At 39.5% G+C, this 23248-nt stretch overlaps 1 protein-coding gene across 1 annotated transcript; it reads left to right on the top strand.

The window, feature by feature from the left end:
- Positions 1 to 563: 563 nt before the first annotated feature.
- snx17 (sorting nexin 17) lies at positions 564 to 23140 on the top strand. The gene is made up of 15 exons (XM_044049357.1): positions 564 to 1384; positions 6453 to 6527; positions 8049 to 8166; positions 9646 to 9710; positions 12006 to 12116; positions 13374 to 13464; positions 14943 to 15030; positions 17906 to 17975; positions 18368 to 18460; positions 18696 to 18899; positions 21833 to 21961; positions 22110 to 22187; positions 22474 to 22548; positions 22634 to 22675; positions 22800 to 23140. The coding sequence occupies exons 1-15, from the start codon at positions 1325 to 1327 to the stop codon at positions 22917 to 22919; spliced, it is 1419 nt and encodes a 472-aa protein (XP_043905292.1). The 5' UTR covers positions 564 to 1324; the 3' UTR covers positions 22920 to 23140.
- Positions 23141 to 23248: the final 108 nt, after the last annotated feature.

Here is a 23248-nt window from a genome sequence, read left to right as displayed (position 1 = left end):
TTGCGTCTGTCGTGACTAGAACAACAGGACGAGGGAGAGCAAATAAAGTATGCACACTGCATTGATATTCATGCAAAAATATGTAAAATATGTTGAAATAATGAATTCTGGATAAACACATACTGAATTTTATATTTTTTGAATTAATTTAATATAGTGCGGAATTATTTGTGTAAGAGTACAATGTCGTATTTTTATGATACACCTTGCGCAAGTAATTCATCAGTAGTTGTGTTCCCTTTGATTTCTGACATTATTGACAAAATGAACGCATTTTTTTCTGTCTAATTAATTTTTGGCTGCGCTTTCACTGTCACTTTAGGATGCACGAAACACAAGTGGGGACACTGAGTTAGAGTATTTTATTATGTATAGAAATTCAATCAGCATCGTGTTCGTGACAATTTTTATAAGTGTATATGACACCAGTATGGATTGTTATTTAATGTAAATATCATAAAACATGTCAGCATTTTTTTATTTTTGTGCCCGTAGTCAATGACGCACCCCCCGGCGGGGGATGAGATGGTTTGGCCCAGAAGAATTGTTGCAATGCCTCTTGATGGGCCAGTAGACACAGCGAACACAGAATTCCGTGATGCTGGTCGTAGATTTGCCTTTTCTGCGATTTCTGTGACATTTTTTCTCAGCGTGGGCTTCGTCAGGGTTTCTTCAGCCAGTGTAGGAGAAGAAAAAGACAAGAACAACAAAAAACAAGTGCAACTGCTGCTCGTTTCATGTGTCGGAAGGTTGTTTTTTTGAGTGGCTCTGACTGCGACGGTGTGGGCTTTTGCAAGAACCAACAACTGCAGCTTTGATCCCGAACTGTGGTCGCGCCAGTGAAGTGAATAACCCGTGAATTGTCACAGTGCGTGTTATTACTAAACTTATCACGGACCACTTAAAAAGTGGGTGAAAACAGACATTTTAATGGCAGCAGTGGATGTGTAATTACTTAACACTTGCAACATGGCTGCTGCGGGGACAACAGCGAGAAAAGTTTAACACTGACGTGGGAGAAGTTTTACGCGAATGCTCGCTGCTTTATGAGTTGTCGTGTGGATAATTAAGTCGTCCACAGTCTCGCTTCAGTCTGGTTCTGCTTTTCCCGGACTCACGAACCAGTGGATGAACCGTGTGGGAGCCTCCTCCTCCTCCTGCTGCTGTGTCCTCACCGCCGACAGTCACTGCAGTGGACTTTTCTGTGGGGAAACTGTGGTGTCTTCTTCTTTTTCTTCTTCTTCTTTCCCATCGGAAGCTGCTAAGGAACTGTCGTCTGCCTCTCGGTTTGTGTGTCGAGATTAAACCCCATCAAATCCATAAAATGCATTTTTCCATACCTGAAACGGAGGTGCGCTCTGGGGAAAATGGATCGAACTATGTGGTGAGCATGATAATTTGTGTTTTTGTTTTCCCCACTTTCACTCGAACTGTGCTAAGTGCTGGTTTTAGTTAGTCATGGTCCAGGGCTAATGCCAGTGCAGCAGTGATGCTCTGTGTTTACTGTTTATTACATTAACAGTGAGGCGTCAGGACGTAAACAGCTGTATAATCAGCTTAATTGCCACCATAGAGTCTAAAACTGCGATATTCTTGCATACAAGATGGAAAAAACAAAAATATAAATGAAATGATAGAATGGTGACTAAAATACGTCACACCAAAATACAAGAAAGCCATATTAAATAATACATAAGATATACTCCACAGCTACGTTGAGTACACGAAATGTAATACAAAATGCAACATAATATACTTTTATGTTAAATGTGAGCAAGTGTGTAATCACAGTTACAGTGAAGGTAGAGGAGCAAACCAAACGGAGTAACATTGAAATGTGCAGAAATAAAGGAAAAGTGATTTTACTTGGGCTGGCTGATGTTGGGAAACCTTGCAATAACACTGTTGAATATGATGATTTGATACTTGCGAAACATGTAATATGTTGAAATGTGACATGTGCTTTATTGGGGGAAAACAAAACATCTTAATGCCTCTCTTAAAATATTTTCTCCTTCTCGGAAAAAAAACAAAAACATCTCTTGATCTGATCTCTTGCATCAAATTGGGAGAAAATTATATAATAAAAGGCAAAGACAATGATCTACCTTTATTGTTCTCAGTCAATCAAAGGAAGGTACAATCTAGGTTTATTGCTGTTCAATATGTAACTTTTACTATATATATGTGTGTATATATATATATATATATATATATATATATATATATATACATATATACATATATATACATATATACATATATACATATGTGTGTGTGTATGTATATGTATGTATATATGTATACCTCCAGTGATTAGTTTTTTTCAGGGGAGGGTGATTCAGTTATGGCACTGGTGACTTCAGTGGAATAGAAACCACTTGCCTCCATCATGATTCAACACTTTATCCGACACTAATCCTTGTAGGCATGGTACCGTGTTTGAAGTTGGCACTTGGGTACATGTCATTTAAAGTTAAGATCCTTTATTGATCTCAGCGGGAACAATATTGGGTGTTAGAATAGCCCTAGTACACTAGAAAACAGGAAGAAGTATAAGTACAACATAGATGCATAGTATATAGATGATAATATAGTATGAAAAGCAATTATGTACTGTACTTTGTACTGTACTGTACTGCCTGTGATTATTATTGTGAATGTGTGTCTATGTTACATTATTGTCAAAGCCATCAGAGGAAACTTGAGTGTTGCTGAGTCTCTGGTGCCTGAGCTTGAACAACACAGCGTTGCCTTTGTTTTAAAGATTTAAGTCCACATTTCAGGTTCACCTCCATGATATTGCAAATCCTTCATGCCATTTTCTCTCTATACTATCTCTCATGTTTTTTTTAAAGGTCCTGTGTAAAACACTTGAAATCTGCAAACAAGTTATGTTTGATAGGAGCTACACCTTTGTTTTGCCTTGGCACAATGGCAGACATTCACTGTAGAGGGGAGAAGTATGATTCATGGGGGTTGGTCAAGGACAGCCAGAGTGAAGCATCATAGTCATAAATCAATTTAAGCTTTTGTGGATGCTAAATACTGTTTTTCCTCATAAACCATGAACAGCAGTTTCAGCTACAGTCAGGAGACATTGTACGTGTGTGTCTGAGGGAATATTGTTCCAAAGAATTACTGTCAACTTTGTCTTTGATGACATTTTGACATCATTGTTGGTGTGAATGTATGTCCTTTTTAACATGCCTTTAAGAAAGAAGAATCTGTTATATTGCTACTAGGGAGTGGTTTGGGTCTAGGTTTATTTCTTGTCACGAAAGTGTCGGAAACAAACACTACAAAAACCAACAGTGGTGGAATATTAGTAAGTGTTTGTAGCAGATGCTTTATAGATGGAACAGAGTTGCTCTCACATTCATTCACTGCTTTGAAATAACATCTGCAACATCTGGTTTCCATGTGAAATCACACTGGTTGTTCTCAGTGTCACACACGTACCAGTGAGTATTGTATCATGACTCTATAGTGCTCCAAGAAGGGGTGACATATCTTGGAATAATGTTACTGTGTTACTGCTGCACAAATGTGCTATAAAATGCAAGACCTGTGTTTCAATAATTCCCTGGAGAAGTGCTGGACATTTGCAGGGATTTAGAAGTGTAGAATAGTTTCCAGTCATCAGCACGGCACAAACACCTACTCTTGCTTTTGGAAGTCAGAGTGTGTTTAAACAGAGTTTTTCTGGTGCCATCTCGGGCTCAACACTTCCTGCCTGTGCACATTTTTTTTTATCCTTAACTGCAGTGAAGACTTTAAAGAGAAGACTAAACACCTCTCGGCTGGCAGTGCTAAGACTGTCATTGTGACCTTCCTGTAACCAGCCCACGGGAAGTGACTTTGCTTGATTATAATGCTGAGAGATGTGTTGTGTACCTTGGAACCATTAGGCCACAGAATTTGCAGAGTTTGCACAGGGTTTTTTATAATAACAAGGGCTGCAGTTTGTTTTTTTTTTAAATATGGAGCAAATTCCGTGCAAGCACAGATGAATCTTTATTTTGAGTGCTCAGGCTTCCTGTTGTTCAGTTGACTCATCATATCTTCCTGTGTTGTTCACATGGGCCGTGTGGTGTCTTTGTGGCTTTGTAAAAGTGGGATGGAAAGTGACGGTCGCTCATTTACTTTGGTTGAAAAACCTGTTCGTTTGTTTGCCTTTTATAGTTTTGAAAGTGGGGGAAGTCATGTTTGAACACCATAGTTTTATCAACTTTTTTGTACATGAGCAAATTGAATTTAGTCTCTAAATAAAGTTAGATATTATTGGTTTATAAAATGTTTTTAAGTGTTCCAATTACCCCCGTCTTACAATTCCTCAGACCTTACAACCCCTGGTTTCAGGCTTGTTGGAAATAGCATTAATCGAAAGAGTAACTTCTGCATATTGACCGCTTTACCACTACATATATTCAAATCTCTGTTACATTCAAACCATTGCCAAATGAGTTCAGCATTATGCTTAATGAACTTCACAGACTTTGTGTTTGTCAATATAGCAGTTTTTGTATTCGTGTCTGTGCCGACATTCCTGCGCCGCGCACAGTGAGGCATTTTTCATCACGACTGAGCAGGCGAAGCGGAAGTAGTACACGTGGCGGGTAAAGCGTCATGTGTACTACACATACAGTAGCACTATGGCTGAAATCACCAAGAGGCGCCTGTGACAAATTTCAGAAGTGGATTCTGCCGCTAAAAATAAACCTGGATGTTCAGTTGGACTTCACAATCGTTTGTTATCAAAATCTAATTTTTAGCTTCTCACAGACCATCCAATATTGAAAATGATTGCTTTGCCAATGGTAATCAGGCACTCCCTAAACAGCTGCCTGTTCCTGGAGAAGTAACGCCACAGTCACAGACGGATAAACAACACATAACTTAGCAAAGGCCTTACTGTAGAAATAAAAAAAAAAAAACCTTGGTGTCAGTGATCCACCATGGGCAATAGAGGTTTTGCACTGGAACTTAAATTAAACTCTTAATGTTTGATTTTGTTTGTTTTGGTAAGAAGACAATTGGCAATGTTTGAACTGCTGCTGGCTCTTGGATGAAAAACCAACCTATTTGGTTCTTCATACAGTTACCATAATCATGTCATTTTTAGAATCTGCCATTCAGAGTATGTATTGAGATGTTTTCTTTGCGTTATCACACAGAGTTGAGACATTCTGCATACTCATTCTTCCTTCCTGCCTGGATACTGCTTGCATGCACATTTCTCACTTCATTAGTTGGTCTCTCTCCAAAGTTTTTGACCCTTCCTCTTTCACTCTAGAAGTTTTGATTTTCCCACTTCTGCTATTTTCCTATTGATTCTTATTGTAGGTCATTGGTGGTATGTGAACCATAGTGACACCATGGCTGCCTTTGTTGACTATAGATAATCATTAACATAGAGGAGGAAGGAGTTTGTGTCTGAAGGCAAATCTCAAGTACACTGTTCCTCGTTTACATGGCCATGGCTGTGTGTAGCCTGGTGGAAACTGGTGTTTATTAGTGAAAATATTCAGTTTCATACTAGTCTATCCGTTTGAAAAATGTTATTGGAAAAAAAACATCAATTCAATAAACAAAGTACGCAAGCATGTACTTTGTTTATTGAATTGCAGCTAGTGAAAATTTTTAATCACACTCTTAGCAGAGGTAAACCATTCATTTATTTATATTTTCTGTGTTGGACTTTTTTTTAATAATATTTTGAGGAAAAACTAAGTCATTGTTATTATTTGTAGTGGCAGGATTGACTGGCAGTCAAACAGGCTTTTAGTGCCTTTTGAAAAACATTTCTTTTACAGTCCATTGGGTGTTTTGAGTTTTTTGATGCAGCCTCTATTTGGTTAAACTTTTCCTCCCCCCTAAGGCCACAACTTTGTTATTCATTTGGTTTAGTAACATTTTCAACATTTAATGAGGCATCTGACATGAAGTATATATTTACTGTCAGTGATTGGATCTAAACATGATGGCGAGCAGACTCACAGATTGTGTTTTTTTGTGGTTTCTGTATTGTTATGTTCTGTATAAGGCGAGAGGCAGATGTTTTAACTGCAGCAGTTTCTGTTTTTTTCTGTTTGGAAGTTTTAGCTTTGAGAGAATAATGAGTGAGGAGGAGAAATCAGCAATGAAACTTGTGCTCAAGCTGTTGCTTTGCTGTTTTTCATCAGTGGTGGTTTTATCTCTGCACCAAATTCAGAAAGCCACTGATGCATACATGCCCTTGTTTAGTTGGAGAACAATATTATTATATAATGTTTATCCGTTCATTTCTGTATATGTCAGATTGTATTTATATTTGACATTTTAATCTCTGCTGGTCCAGCGACAAGTTTGTTTCAGATCAATAGAGGCATTTGAAGTTCAGTCTCTGAAGTATGGCAGAGCTCTGTTATCGCTCTCCTTGCATTGAAAATTGTCCCCTTCTTTTCACACAGGCTTACAACATCCATGTGAATGGGGTCCTGCACTGTCGGGTACGCTACAGTCAACTGCTTGGCCTCCATGAACAGGTAATCATGATGCATATACATTTCTGGTGATTTTCTAAGTCTGGGGCACACTGAGCATCGCTCAAATACCATCGCATCCATCTAGGGTGACCTTTCACTCGTCTTTGTGCCACATGGTCGATATTCCAACCACTTGCCACTGTAAATTGGCGATGTGGTCCTTTGAGGTCTTGTGCCGTCATCCCTCCCCAGTTTAAACTACATGCATATAAATGGGCCGCATTTTGGAGGCGAGTGGGCAACATGGAAGGAATGTTCTTGGCCTTTCTTTCATTTCACCTGCTGGGGAAAAGTAACTTAATCTGAAAAAGAAATGCTGGACAGTGTTGGCTTGCCTGTTCTTCAGCATTTTTCCTTTCTGCCTTAGTGAAAGGTCACAGAACCACATTGGTTTATTAAAGCTGTTAATCAGGCAATTTCTTTATTAAGCATCAACTTGTTATGCTTATGTTGCTGAGGTATGTGTTAATTTCATTCATCCAATCCATACATAAATAACCACTGTCCTGTTTTCACACATTAGTAAGTAAGCAAGCAGGTGCCAAACTTCTCTGTCTCCATCCTCAAGTCTGTGTTATTCAGTCTGACAGTTGCTGTTGCCTGGCAACAGGGTTTGGGGAGGACACACTCAAATCTGTAAGCAACAACTCCAAAGGGATTCCGGTGGCATATTCATGACCCCAAAAACATTGTGGTGATTGCGGTGCTCGTGGTGCTCACACTCACATTTGAATGCTAATGGCCTCTCTTGGTTTCTCTTCTGTAAGGACTCATGACAAGCCATATGACATAGTCTTGATTTTCTTTCAGATTTACAAGACGGTACCCTGTGCTCAGTGAGCTAATTTATATGTGTAACGAGTGCTGCCTCTGGCTGGTGTACTGAAAATACCAGAGGGCAATCTGTTGAGGTGAAAATCACCTCACCCCGTAGTGCCCACTGTGGCCTGCTTCCATCACATCATATGTGCAGGATCGAGGTGTATGATAAAGAGGAAAAAAATGTGTTAATGGATTCCTAATGTTGAGCGTGATGTGCAGCTTTAGCCTGCAGCAAGATGTTAGAGTGAAACCACATTTGACATGTGATTCCAGATTTGTGAGCTCTTAGTTCAAATCCTCCTCTGTTCAAAGCTACCAGATTTTTGATGATACAAAATGGGAAGAAATGAGTCAAAAGCTGGAAAACAAAGTAAACTTGGAATGACTAGACAGTCAGGGTTCCAGATGTGTGTTATACACGGAAACTAGTCGTTGAAACAGGGTTTTAAATAGACCCGTGATTCATCTGAAAAAGCTTGAATGTACCTCTTTGAAAAAAAACAAAACCTCCACTCCCTCAATCAGGAGAGTGCCACTCTGTGCTGAAGTTAATGGATTTAACCATGTAAACCTCATATCTCATGGAACATGTGTTCAAAAATAAATGGAGCAACGTAACTTTTCCCTACATATTCACAGTGTTGAGCAGAGAAAATGCAGGTTGTGTTTCCTGTAATACTGTAACTGCTTTGTCTACAGATAAAGAAAGAATATGGCAGCAATGTGGTGCCTGCTTTCCCCCCAAAGAAGATCTTCACACTGACTCCTGCTGAGGTCGAACAGAGACGGGAACAGCTGGAGAAATACATGCAGGCTGGTAAGTCACTCACAATGAAAAGACTTTCTCATGCCGTGTATTGCGTTTCACTTAATTCCCGGCTTAATTTAAATTCTTGCCACACTGCGGTTGTTTTTGTCGGTGCTTTAAATGAGATTCTGTTCAGGGTTTTTTTTGTTTTGCAGTCCACACATCGCCGCAGTTTGCTTTAAATGTTTTGCTTCACCACAACAATCACAAGTATGACTTGGCTTTGTGTCTGCAGGGAGTCCAGCCATACACTGTTCTTTTCATAAAAGCATAGAAGTGTTTTGCTAAAGAAGTGATGATCCATGCACAGAGTCTGCTGGGACACTGAGCCAAAGCCTCGCCACACAGAGTTATGCTGACACACCTGAAAAAAAACAAACCCACTCAGGATTTCTAACCTGTTAGGGATTTTAAAAGTTTTATTATGTTTGGCTCCTCAAGCGATGATATGCTTCCTCCAGGGAAGCTTTAACATGTGTCTGGGTCAGATTTGAAAGCCATAAAGAAAGATGGATTTTATTTATGGTATTTATAGCACCAGTGAGTTGTCTTTTTTGTCTTATTTTATATTCTTATGTAAATGTGCCACACCACCCTTTTCAAGCTTCCTTTCCAATTTAATGTAATTTTCAAAAAGCCAACTGCAGTTTCGTATCCTGGATTTTCATCATATTGCCCAGATTTTGTAAACAGATCAAGGTTGAGCTGTCTGCATATACACATGAATGAGTGGAACTGACAGCAGCGAGGAGGGTTTGCTTTAATCCTCTCAGGCACTGGCAGTTACAGCAGAACAAGGAGGCGTTGTTTGAGTGTGTATTTGCTCATAGCCCGGGAGCATACGCACACAGGGTGTTCTTGGCCACAAGTTCATGTGATTACATCACAACTTTTTACATAGTTATGGAAAATGAGCTGTTACAAACACAATCTGCTCTCAGATGGCTCTCAGAATCTTCACATGTGGTCAAAGGAATAGATTTGTTAAATGACAATGTGGAACAGGCTGACCCACAGTCAGATTGTCGTCATCTTATCATGGAGATAATTAAATGCACTGCTCTGCAGCCCAAACTGTATCAATAGAAAGGCAAAATGCATGAACAAAAGAGATAAGCTTGACTTGTCTTTTATTTACTAAACATGGGGAGTTCATTATGTTCACATAAGTCTTTGAACCACTGCCAGACAAGGAAAAGCAGCTTAGACTAACCTCTTTTTTGCATGTCGAGCTAAATTGCCTTCTAAAGTGTCTCAAAAAGGTCAAACCAATTTCACAGGAAACTATCAAATAGCATAAGAGGGAGATTTAGTTAGGCAATGAATACGCCTCAGGAGGTTTATGTTGACCCAATATCCTATCAAGTTTTCTGATCAAAACCAAACATATCCATATAAAACTTGCTGCTACTTCCACTCAACATTGAACTAATGTTTTTTGGCTTCTGCTAATCCTCTCCTGTTGTTCTTCTTCTTTTTTTCTTACAGTACGCCAGGACCATTTGCTTGGAGCCAGTGAGCTGTTCAACAGCTTCTTAAGGAAAGCACAGCAGGTGAGTCATTTTTTTTTTTTTTTTTTAAATATTACCTGCCTGGGCTCTTGAGTGCATATGTGACCAGAAACACTGAATTAATTCTGGGTTTTTTCACCAACAAGATTTAAAGTATCGTTATGTTCATTCATCTCCCTGGTAGCTCCCTCTCTTTCTCCCATACACAGCACAGCATAAACATTTTCTTCCCCTCTGTTTATTGTTAAACGAGCGACGCACCGTCACTCTTGTGTGTAAGCTAGCCACAAGCGAGCGTGTGTGCGTGTGTGCGTGTGGTGTGCGTGTGTGTGTGTGCGTGTGTGTGTGTGTAACATATTCACTACAGTAGAGTATAGTTTATTATGTACAGTACATTATAAAGTGTAGTAATTTCATAATTTAAATAGAAGTGTGTGTGTTTGTGTATGCATACACTCTATGTGTGCTTCTAATGAAGACAAACATTTACTGACATCTTATTGTCGTTTACAATCATTTACACAAGTATGAATGTATATGGGAAATGACAAAAAAGGCAACTCTTAAAATTGTGGCACTGTGAGTGCACCTACATTCTGTGCTGGTGCACCTAAATGAAACAGTTGGACTAGAGCGCTGCCTGCATTAGACATAGGTTTTCTGTTGGTCAGCACGAGCAGTGATGAGGCTGACTGTGCTCTTTGGACCAGAAGTCTGACATCGTCATATCTGCCAAGCTAGTTATTAGTTTTGGCATTGTGGTGGAGTGAGGTAAGGTTAAGCGTGTGTTCCAGCTTTGAGCATCACTTTAAAGTTTTTTTGACCTGTCAGAATGAGTTTTTGTTGGCATTGACAAATCTGGGAAAAGATTACGTGGAGGGAAGCAACCTTTAGCCACATGCAACGTCATAGATGCGTCGTGTGTTTGTGCTGTGAGTGACTACATGAGCCTCCTAATGATTCATCCCCGCAAGATCTTCTTTCCGCTGTACTAAAAATTAGATTAGTCGCTGCAGTGGTTGGCATATGCTAACTTTAAGGTGTTAAGTTGCTGCATGATGGAAAGAAAAACTTGGTAGTGAGTGATGACATACATCCAGGCCAGGTAGCTGTGTTGATTCTTCATCATTCAAGCTGTGACCTTTGTTGCCTCGAGGCCTGTAAATTCAATATCCTTCACGGAACAGATTCATCCGTCTGTAGCCACGTCACACCCCGTTCTCCCTTTTTCATTAGGCTGTGAATTTCTCTCTCTCTCTCTCCCTCCACCTCCTCCCTCAGTCCCATACACTACAGTATGCACTGTGAGGACAGCAGGTGCAGAATAAGAGATGAGTTACCACCCAGTGTTGTTATTTCATCTAAACCTTCAGTGGCAGGGATGTACTCGGAGACCTCCTGCTGTGGAAAACAGAGAAGATGAGAGATGATTAAGCCGAGGTGGTGAGAGACTGCCTGAGGATAGGAGAGACTGGGGTTATCTAGTATAAGCCTTTATATATTAGCAGTTTAGTAGGTACTATTTAGGGGTTTTCAAATATTCATTTTATGGGTTTTTGTTCAGTTAAGGCATCAGAAGCACAAACGTAGCAGCAATAAGGAAGATAGCCTCTGTGTTTTCTTTGAGTTGACAGCATTGCAACAAATAGATGGGGTTTGTAAAATGTCCTCCTCCATTCCCAGCTTATTTGCTGGCTGTGTTATTGTTCAATGATGCTCAGATAAATATTTCATTTTGAGTTTGAGTAAATATATTCAGACAGTTTAAAATACTGTCAGTTTAATAATCTCTCTGTCTAGTTCAGTACCAGACCATTGAAATAAGTATATAGAAGATCCACCCATATCGGCATTAAACATCATATGGCTGCTAAGTTTCTGATGGAATTTTACAGTTTCCACCCTGAAGTCTTTTTTTGTGTTATATTTTGTCCCTCAGTATCTGTCTTGTTGGTATTTTGTTTTTGTGTCTCCTCCATCTGAACTTTTGTTGTTAAAATAGAATTGACCTTCTCAAAAGGCCGTATGTCATGTTTTGCACTTGAATGTGTGATTATCGGGACCACAGCCAAGCCACTGCAGCCTCCTCATATTTTCCTTTGTAGTGGCAAAAGTCGATCAAAGTGCAAATACGAATTGCATTTCAACGTATTTGCTCTTACACAGAAAAGTGTGCTGAGGGAATTTCACCTTTGTTATGACAATGCCATGTTTTTTCTTGCCCTTGTGATGCGTTTGGATTTTGGACTTTGCGTTTGGACTGATATGAATGAGAGCGTGTAGCTTACCAATCACTCTGACGCAGAAAGTGTTTTATATTTTGTTTCTTATCCACAGGAGACGCAGCAGATTCCCACAGAAGAAGTTGCGCTCGACATCTGCCTCTCTAACGGTCAGAAGGTTACTGTCAACATTCTGACCTCAGATCAGACGGAGGATGTCCTTGATGTGAGTGTTGGAATGTTGTCTGTGAAAGAACACAATAATGTGCCGCTTTGACTCTCTAGTCTCTAACTACCTTACTACCTACCTTACCTACTTTTAAAATGTATTTTGTAGAGAGAAAAAAACAAGGGTTTAAGGTGCTGCTGAATGATGCAAAGTATGACGTTTAATCAAATATAGTTAATAATCTACTTTGTTAGACATCTCAAAGATGTCAAAAAGGTAGATTACACAGACACCTTGAATTTCCTCTTCTCTAAGCTCAGTAGACGATACATATTAGGTCACATTCTCTCTTCACTAGTGTTCCCTAAAGATTTTATAGTCAGTAACTTCAAACTCTTCTTATTATATATAAAAATATCAATATAATGATAATCTACAGATAAAATGAACTGAGATGAAAAGAAAGCAAAACAAAACGATACACTCTACAACAGGATGAACCTTGGTCAAGGCAACCAGGACAAAGTTAGTATTTACAGTGAGATAAGCCAGTAAAAAAACCCACCAATATGTTTATATTATGTATTTCTGTCTCTTTATTCTTCCCAACGTGACCCTTGATCGCCAGCAGCCATATAAATGCAAACCATACAACTTCACTTTAAACATGCTGATGTTTCATAACCATTTTCTTGGCTTTAAACCAAGATAGTTGAAGAAGAGTGCTTGTGAAAATGTCAGCACAGGTTAGTGAAGAGAGGCCAACTGTGCCTTTCAAGTCCTGGACTTTGGGTTTAGAGTTCTTTTAAGTAATTTTATTGAGGGCCAATGAAGAACTTAAAGACTTTGGTTTTGTCTTTGATAAAAAAAGGGGAAAAAACAACGACATACACATGTGTATCATCGCCTTCTTGTTAGAGTGTAATGGTGATGAAAAGCCAAAGGCAGACATTTTAGGTTTCATCAGACCAAACTGTCATTATTGCTTTGTGTATTCAGTTTCTCATGCCAAATATATTATATTAATCAAATTATATAAACACAGAGTGAGGTGTGCTCTGGGCATATTGGCTGGCCAAAAACAAAACTTTTTAATATCAGTTGGAGTCAGAAAGTTTGGTGAGCGTTGCCTCAAATATTAAGTGAAGCTCAGTTCATGTAACAAAGAGCTCGTAACAATGCTGTGGCAGGTCCAGCCAATATATCACAAGAATGAAATATGGAAATAAATATGATTGTGAAAATGAATTCTCTCTCTCTCTTTCTCTCTCTCTCTCTCTCTCCCTCTCTCTCTCTCTCTGAACTTTTCTGCAGGCTGTTGCAACAAAGCTTGACCTTCCAGATGACCTTGTGGGTTATTTCAGTCTGTTCCTCATTCGTGAGGGTGTGGATGGAGGTTTAACATGTGAGTTTTATCACCAGTCTTTTTTATTTTACGAGATGTATACGTGTGAAGTTTTAACTGGTGGTAACTCTGTACATTACAGTACAGTAATAACCTGGTAATAATTCTGTAATGGCGTCAAATTAACTGGGTAATAACAATGATAACCGTGTGGTAATAACATTAAAATATAATAGTTATTTTGATTGTGATATCCAGGTGAAAGCTTGTAATGAAGATTATGATACGCTGTATATCTCACATCTACTCCATTGTTATCCCTCAGCTATATTTTATAATTACTACAGAGATAACATAACACTTCTTCTTATTACAATACTGCAACTATTTGTGCATGTGTTTTCCTTGGAAATACTTAAAAAAATGCATTCTCATTATTTATTTTCCTACCTTGATTGTGTGCATAGACAAAATCTCTCGACTCTTCAGTGCAAACATCGTTTGTTTGTCCGCATCTGCATGTGTTGGCAGTGAGCTGCCACACTGATACAGGCAGCAGCAGCAGCAGCTTTCCACATCAAGATGTTTCTTTTTTCCAGTCCCATTTTTTTTCCATTTGCTCACAGCCCGTTCATATTCCCTTCAGTCTCAAAGACACTCGTCTTCCACCTGCCAAATTCCTTTTCCTCCCTCCCACTTGGCTGAAAATGGTGCCAGGTGAAATTGGAAAAATCTGCAAGTATTGCAGGCATGTTGTATATTCTTGGAATAGTTTTAAGTTGGACAGTCGGAATGGTATAAAAGAGAAGGGCTGTGTTTTAAATATGACTCGACTACTGGAATAAATGCAGTGCAGCAGGCCGTGTATCAAACAAAACTCGTGGTGGGAGTATTGACATAACAGGACGGCTTGAAGAACTCAAATACTTCATCGACTGTCAGGAAGTTTCCCAGAAGTCTGCATGTAAATCAATATGTGCTGTAAAATATGCAAAGAAAAAAAAACAGCAAGTGGTTTGAAATGGCAGCCATAGTCTTTTCATGTGCATTCACTGTAGCACTGACAGTTAAGCTTTGTACATTTTTTAAGCATTCCGTTTGTCTGCTTTTTGTTTGACTGTGATTTCCAACATCAGAGTAACAGCGGTGTCTCTGCTTCTCGTAAATAGTGTCTCGTCACACAAAGTGAGTGTACGTCTGCAGACCAAAGCGCTCCTTAGTCACTGGATTAATAGCGTTGTGCGCTTGTTCTGGAAACCCTGCAGCACCTGAGATTTCTTCAGTCTTCACGAGGGAATGTGCTGCAGTGAAACAGCTGTAGATTATGAACATGCACAGACGTGCACACACCCACACACAAATGTGGTTGTTTTTTTTGTTTTTTTTTATCTGAAACCTGTCCAGATCGGTTTCCCCCATCCCTGATTGTTTGTCATTGGCATCAGTATCCAAATTGTTGTTGGGAATTCACTGATTTCTTCCTCTCACTCTCTTTCTTTCTTTGTTTTCCTGTGTCTGTCTCTCTCTCACACACGCAGTTGTGCGGAAGCTGCAGGAGTTTGAGCTGCCTTACGTATCCATCACCAGCTTGCGGAACTCTGAATTTCACATACTCCTACGGAAAAGGTACCTGCTCACATAATGACTTCTTCATTTCACCACATACTTCCATAAGTGCTCTCCTCCACATTGGCTGTAATTATAACTCTGATTCATTTTCTAGTGTAATCACTTGTTATTTATCTACTCCTGTTAAAGAGGCTAGTCGGATATTGTTTTTTGTATGGAGTACCTATGGTACATACATTAACTATGTTTCTTATACTAGGTATATTCCCATTGTCTTTTTTTTGTGTTTTAACAGTTTTATACCCGCCTTGTTCTTATCTGTCAGAACCATGCTCCACCTAACTCTAGGCTTCTTATCCAGTGTCTCCATCTCCCACAAAGTGGCAGCTAATCACGGAAAAAAAGCCCAGAGTCATTTGTTTTACCATTATTTTGTCAAGTGGGGTAGTTATCGTGACCAGACAGATGGTGTATATGACTGTTGGGGATTAGACAAGGACATGTCTGAGGTGACATTGTGAATCAATCGCCTGCTTCCATTTGCTCCGCAAATACTTGACAGCTAAATTATCCAGTGAGCCTACTGTGCAGGTAGTTACATTTGTAGGAATAAGTGAGATATTTTGGGCCATGTTGTTCAGCCCTGCTGCTAATTGAGTCATTTTCAAGTGAGTCAGAATATTGCAGGTGGAAATAAAGGAGGAACTGTTAAAGCTAAAAGATTTGATTTTAACAAACCAAACTACATCACACAAAATACCCTTTGACACAAAAGTATTTAGCAGTTGCCAATAGCACATCCTCAAACTTAACCTTTTGGATTTACTAAAACACTCTGGATCTGATTTATTTGTTATTTTTTTCTTTTCTGAAAACAGTTTAATGTGAGATATGAAGCCTGAAGCTTTGCTTATTTTGGAAAGGAATGGGGATTAGAGTTTGCTTATGCAGGGTAATGAGCCTCTGTCATTAAGAGCTTCAGGTCACACAAAACCTTAGGATGGTGGCAAATCTGTTTGCTTTGGCGAGCCAGACAAATTCTGTACATGGGAGAAATACTGATGCAACTTCCTCGTTCCAGTATGAAGTCAGTAACAGTTTCCTTCTTCAACATAACTTTTTTTTTCCTCCACTTTTCCTCATGTGTCTGCTCTTTCATCACCCTGCCCCCTGCGCATTGACGTACACAGGATGTTTACTTTCTTTTTGCCTCAAGGAAAAGTCTTAGTCCTCCTGACCTAGTTTCACCGTGCATTACAGAGCAGTGAGGGAGGAATGAATGTAGAACTAACAAGTGGAGGTGGAGTGAAAACAGACCCCCAGTGTATGAAGTCCTGGCGGGCGGGCGGGGGGGGGGACTGAAAGTGCATGTTGAAGGGGAAATGATGTCTCCTTCCACTCCAGTGAAAACATTTAATTTAATTGACATCATGTGCTAAAGATATCTCCAAAGCGTTCTTTCAATAAAAATGGGAATATGAAAGATATTAGAATTTTTTGTAGTTCAGCAACAGAGCATGTTTATGTTATGTTATGTGAGCATGTATATGAGTGAAGGTAATTTAAACAGCCTATAAATCTGTAGTGGGGGCTTTCTTTCTGTTCACCAATTTTATTCCCTTCTTCCCCTCCTTTCACACTTCACATGACTAATACGACATCCTCCAACACCACTGTGTCATGCTTTTACATGTTAAATTTCACCCATTCTTTCAGTGCACAGTCACCTAAATGCTCACAGAATGAGCCCTTGATACTTAGATCAGGATCGAGATCATGTTTTTAATGGTCAGACTAAACCCCTTTAGTGTTTTAATGGTAACTGAAGGTTCTCTTATATGCTTAGAACGGAAGGGTGAGGTGAGAGACATTCACATCGTACTTTTTTTTAAGTGTTGAAAATACACAAATGCTTTGGGAATTTTGCTGTAACTTGAAAGTGGATTGAAAATTCAGCGCCGTGCCAACTCAGATGGTAATAATCCCAACTTGTGTTATGAAACCAGTGAAACCATCACATCTACATCCACTCTGAAGTAAAGTATCTTTAATTACACATAATATGGCCCAAATGGGATCTTTCTTATTTTCACATGTGGTCCCAATTCAGTTCCCTCTCCTTAAACTGTTGGATTGGAATTCATTGTTGTTGTTTTTTTAAACATTACACTCTTCTCACCCGTACTGTGCTTTAGTCTATGTACAAGGAGTTGCCCTGTTAGCTCACATGTTGTAGCTTTAACAAAGAACCTGTTAAGCTTTATGTCTGACGTAATCAAGTCGATGTTGATTGTATGTTTACAACCTTGGGGCCGCTGTCACTAGGGTTAGGTACCAAACTCTTGATTAGTACTGTCTGAATTTCATTGATACAGCTGAGTACTGATTCAATTGGTGCCACATTTCAAGTGAGTGAGAGGAACATGAGCTCCGAGTGAGAGAATGTGGTGCAGCACATAGTTTTAGGAGCTGCTGAGGTTGAAATGAGAAGGGGTTTCTGTTTTGTTTTTTGTGAAATTACCTGTAGCTTGATACAGTTGATATAAGCTGCAATAGTTCTATCTATACAAACAGAGTAAGGAAAAAAGGGGGGAAATGTGCTCTTGTGTACTGGTATAGAAGTGTGTCAAATTTGAGAATGTAGATAATTAAATGTTCCTTAAGGGTTAACTAATAAACTATTTAAAATGATCTGAAAAATATATTATTTCAATTCTGAAAACTGACATATTGACACTTAAGAGATGGTTACCTTGTTGGCAAATAGACAAAATATGAAAGCATTTTTTATGTTGTGTTACTAAATCTCTTCAAATCAACCAAATTAACACTGTCGATATTAATTATGCTACTCTTTTTTTTTTTTAAATTCTACTTTTTGCTTGATTGTGGATTTGTAGAATCTGACAGTTGATGTAATTTCCTTCTGCAGCTATTGGGACATGGCCTATGATGGTGATGTGATGGACAACAGAGTTGGACTGAATTTGCTATATGCCCAGGTAGGATTTCAGAATAATAACAGAATAATTTACATTGGATTTGTAATTTTATTGAAGTCGCCACATAAATTGTTTTTAACTTTAACGTTTTAAAACCTCAAATTCTGTACCAGTGTGATCCTTTATTTCCTTTGCTGCCAAGGTTGTGAGTTGTATCAAATAAAAATATGAAGCTGCTGCCTCTGGAAAAAATGAAAACCAAAGAAAAATAAATAGTGTTTAACATGTGTATTTGAGCGTGTTTCTGTGTAATTATTTGCTGACCGGCACTGTTTACACAAAAGGCCTTGGGTGTGATTACTCCCACATGTACCAAAGGAAACACAAACCTGCTTTATTTTGCCTGTCTGTGCAGAGAGATGAACTTCTGTTTTGTGTTTTTGTTTTTCCAGACAGTATCTGACATTGAGCGAGGCTGGATACTCGTCAACAAAGACCAGCACAGGCAACTCAAATCACTGCAGGAGAAAGGCTCGAAAAAAGAGGTAAACAAGGACATCTGCTCAGTTATTTTTCCTCCACAGCAGCTAACTGGATTTCAGCTACTCAGGAATGTCTTTGTCCAAGAATAAATCTGCAGACTGTAGTGATAACTGCCTCGAGTGCATTTTCTAGTGGAAATTTCAAACTTAATTCTCTGGAGATTTGTTATATATATATATGTGTGTGTATATATCAAATATTAGTCATCTGAATTGTTTGTTATGCTTTTCTTTCCAGTTCATCCATCTAGGTCAGACACTGAAATATTATGGCTATATCAAGTTTGACCCATGTATCACCGACTTCCCGGAAAAAGGCTGCCAGGTCATCGTCAGTGCCGGCAACAACGAGCTCAACTTCCACGTCAAGCTTCCCAACGAGCAGATGAAGGAAGGAAGCTTCAAGGTCACGCGAATGAGGTGTTGGCGAGTCACGTCTTCGGTGAGTGGAATTGTGTGCGAGTTAGCACAAGGGTGAGTGCGTTCACCTTCAGCAAAGTGTGTGTGTGTGTGTGTGTGTGTGTGTGTATCTGTGAAGCTCTGCAATAATAAAATTGGATTCACTCCACATTATTGTGAGACTGCGACTTGGCAGGAGTAGCGATGCACCAGATTTGGCCAGAGGCCGTCTCAAATGACACTGATTCATGTGCCTTCAAATCCTCGTGTGTACAAACATTTTGTCACCACTGCACCACAAACAAATGTCTCTAGACACGCCAGGCATCAGTTTTTACTCCTCCTGCCCGCTGAAAGTGCTGATCTCCACACCATCTATTTTCATCAGTCCAATTACCCAAACACGCAGCCCACACAAGGATAGTGCTTTATTGATCCAAAAGCTTCTGCTATGTGAACTGATAATTGTCTTGTGGCAAAGGAGTGAATGTGATGGTATGCAGTGGAGGCAGCATCCAAGCAGTACTATACTACTCTGTATACATCCATATAGTGACATTGGCTGTGTTATAGTATTTATAAGCATTAGTTTTTGAAAATATAGCATCAAGGATCTTCGGGGAAGGAGCAGAGGTGCAGTTTTGTAGAACAAAGTGTTGATTGTCAAGAGAAGGTTATTGTTTGTGCTGGTGTTTGTGTGTGTTTTCATAATTACAATATTAATCAATGACTGAGTAACTGAGATACTTTCAGGATCACAGCAGATGACGCGATGACACAGCTTCAGATTCAGCTCATAGTGATTCATGCACGTTGCTGAGTCAGCTGAGCCTTTGTATTAGTTACAAAAATCTTTATAACCCTGATGATCGAATCAAATCAAAAATGTATCTGTATTCAGAGAGAGGAGAGCCGACAGGTTACACAGTGAGCACGCACTTGGTGTCAGTGGAGAGAGAGAAAAACAAACTGCTCTTAACAGGAAGAAATCTCTGACATAAGCAGACTCGGATGACAAGATGTGCAGCCGTCTGCCTCGGTTGGTTGGGTTGAAAGGAGTAAATGGGGGAGAGAGAGGAGAGGAAGGGAAAGAGAAAGGGGTGAGGGGTTGAGTTGCAGACAGATCAAGAGCAGATGTATAATAGTTGAATTCAGTACAGAGTAGTTCTTGTAAAGAATGAAGTAATAGTGTGTCATTCGGGTCATTTCAGCTTGTCTTAACATACGTCTGAATTACAGACTGATGATACGGCATCACAAGGCATTTAGGTGTCGGGGGGATCAAATAAAGCTCAAGGTTCAATTGTGTATTTGTCAGTTTCTGGTCGGTAATTATGCTGGAACAATGTAGTTTCACTTCTGTGAATAGTTCAGAAAAGTTCATAAGCAGGAGTTCTACACGTGCGCCATTTTAAATAAGAACATTCATAGAACCTGCATAACAGGGCAGATAAAAAGCTCTTATTTTCTCTGTGTGGTTCTATAAAAGAAGGTTTGCGCGGATATCATAACAGTGCATCTAAAATTAAAATGCACGTTGTCTCATCTGCGTCCACACTGTGTCCAGCAGAGTGATTAATTCCTCAGCCCGTACCCAGAGGTCAAAGTGATTTTAATCAGCCTCTTCCTCTCACACAGATATATTTTTAAAAATATCTCATTTGGTGTAGCACTGCAACCCTTGTCACAGGCCGATCTCAAATGTCCGGAAGAACACAAATAAACCGTGTGTTTGTTTTTGTATATACAGTCCATATATAACAGACCTATGATTTTTATCTTCCATCTGGTGGCTACATGGAAAGTACGCCGCCATTCCCGCCCAGAGGAAAGGGTTTCAGTGAAAAGCACAAGGCCTCATAAATGAGGAATGAAGAAAGGCTCGTCTCCGGGGAAATGTTCATGTCACTGAACCTCACAGATGTGTGAAGGCATTTTGAAATTCTGTATTAGCACATTTCTCTTCCTCTGCCGCCGTGTTAATCTTTCAGCATGTGCACGCTCTGGGTTTTTGGCTGGTTGTCATTTGTGATGCAGCAGCTCGAGAAAGAAAAGTAGGTTAGGAACTGTAATTTATTTAGCTGCTTACAAGCTTCCACCACCCTACTCTCATGTAGTAGAGTAAGTAAGCTTGCGGATGGGGTTTGTTGTTCCTTTTAAACTGAAGGAGGCAAATAAACCTTGATGCATGAAGGAGATGAAGTCCATGATGAAATCGAAACTAAACCACAGTTGGCTGATTGTATCAGCTCCAGCACCAGTGCTGTATTGTGCATTTTAGAGGATGATAACGGTGATAATGTTTGTTATCAGGGGCCCGAGATTCTGGAACGATCTGCCTGAGGAAATAAGGCTGAATCATTCAGTGTTTTCATTTAAAGCTCCTTTTCTAACTTTCTCAGATTGTATCAGTTGGCTTTAATGTTACTTCTCTGCTTGATTATAATTTGTTTGTTTTATTAAATGATGTTGTTTTTTTCATTTTAATCTGTTTCTTATTCTGTCTAGGACGTAGGACTGTTTTTGTACTGTTCCAACTGTAGTTCATAGCTTTTTAAACATAAACAAATGTCCGTTACATTCAAACCATTTTCAAATGAGTGCTGATTGAGTCTGTCAGCTCCACACGACTGCCTGTCTGTATTTGTCAGGGTAGCAGTGTTTAGATCTTCTGTCATCCAGTGACTAAGCCACGCTGCACACAGGAAGTAATTAATAACTTTGTTAGTGAAGCGAGACAGTGGGAAACCGGTTGGACTATGACTGAAAATTTTGGAAATGAATTCTGCTGCTCAAAACTGACTCCTTCAGTCAGGTCTGATAGTATTGCTTCACAGAGCGTCGACAAGAAAAATAAATATCACCAAAAATTATGCTCTGCAGCTTTAAGCACTGGGTACATCATTGAATAAGTGCTTTATAAGTAAATATGATTGTTATAATGTTAATAGTATATATTTTTTTGTTTTGCTGTAGCAAGTCCCGATAGCCAATGGTACAACCAATTCCTGCAGCTCGACTAAATGCGAGGTCAAGCTGGAGCTGGCGTTTGAGTATCTGATGAGCAAAGACCGCCTTCAGTGGGTCACCATCACCAGTCAACAGGTACGAAAGAGGTCGAGCATTAACTTGAACAATGATTGTCTTTTTTTTTAATCAGAAACAGAGACATTTTGACCCTGCCCCCTTTTTCACAGCGAGGAAATCAATGTACAATCTTATTCAGCACAATCTTCCAACTGTGTGATTTCAGGCAATTATGATGAGTATCTGCCTTCAGTCAATGGTGGATGAATTAATGGTGAAGAAGTCGGGTGGCAGCATCAAAAAGGTTTGTGTTAAGAGAAATTATTGTTTGATAGATACCCAATTTAATTTTGAAAACATCATAAAAACAGAATTTGATGTGTTTTGTTTCCCTTTACAATCGCTAAATTCAGTTTATGTTAGAATAGGATGTTTACATACTCAACTATAACACACCTACCTGCCTATAAACAGATTGTAAAACTATATTTTTTATTTTGTTGATTGTAGAGATGAGATTAGTAGGAAAAAGAATGAAGAAATAAATATCGGGAGTTAAATGTCTTCATTATGTCTTTGTGTCTTCATAGATGCTGAGGAAACGACACAATGGCTCCATCCACCGAACTGACAGTCAGCAAGCTGTGAAATCTCCCCCTCTGCTGGTGAGAAATGGAACAGCATGCCCTCATTTTTTCTTCCTTTTTTAGGTGCATTCAGGTTCATTTTATTCTGTATTTTTTGCTGCAGGAGTCCCCCGACCAGAACCGTGAACAAATCGTCAAACTATCAGTGAGTATTTCGCTGACTTTCTTTGCTTTGAAAAAGACAAACACACCTGGAAAATGACCTGGAATATTCTCCACAGTATTAATGTCATTCCAGTATTAATTACGGCATTGATTTTTCTATTTAGACCAAGCTGAGCTCGGTGTCCCTGCGCGGGATCAGCGCGTCCAACTCGGCAAACGACATCAGCGGCAACGATTTCCACGGCAACTATGCTTTTGAGGGAATCGGGGACGATGACCTGTAACCCCTCCCTTCCTCTCGCATCCCTACACCCCCCCCCACCCCTTTCATTCCACTTTCAACAACTGGGATGACAAAGATTATGAGCTGAGCTGAGCCGAGCGAACTACACACACACACACACACACACGAGTGTCCGATTCTGCAAGATTGTAGCGTCTTCTCGGAGAAATCGCTGCCTTAAGCTCTCGTTTTAACATTTGTTTTAAACTTAAGCTCGTTTTTTTTTTTCCAAAAAAATCATATCTACTTACATTTTCGACCGTATTTTTATTGAAAGTGGCGGCGAGATACTGCGTAAAGCTACAGGTACTCGGAGGTCTGAGGAAGTTC

Source organism: Solea senegalensis, linkage group LG17 (genome assembly GCF_019176455.1).
Source record: "Solea senegalensis isolate Sse05_10M linkage group LG17, IFAPA_SoseM_1, whole genome shotgun sequence".
In the NCBI taxonomy this organism is placed as follows: Eukaryota; Metazoa; Chordata; class Actinopteri; order Pleuronectiformes; family Soleidae; genus Solea; species Solea senegalensis.
The sequence above is the reverse complement of the archived record's forward strand: the minus strand, read 5'-3'. Positions and strand labels throughout refer to the sequence as shown.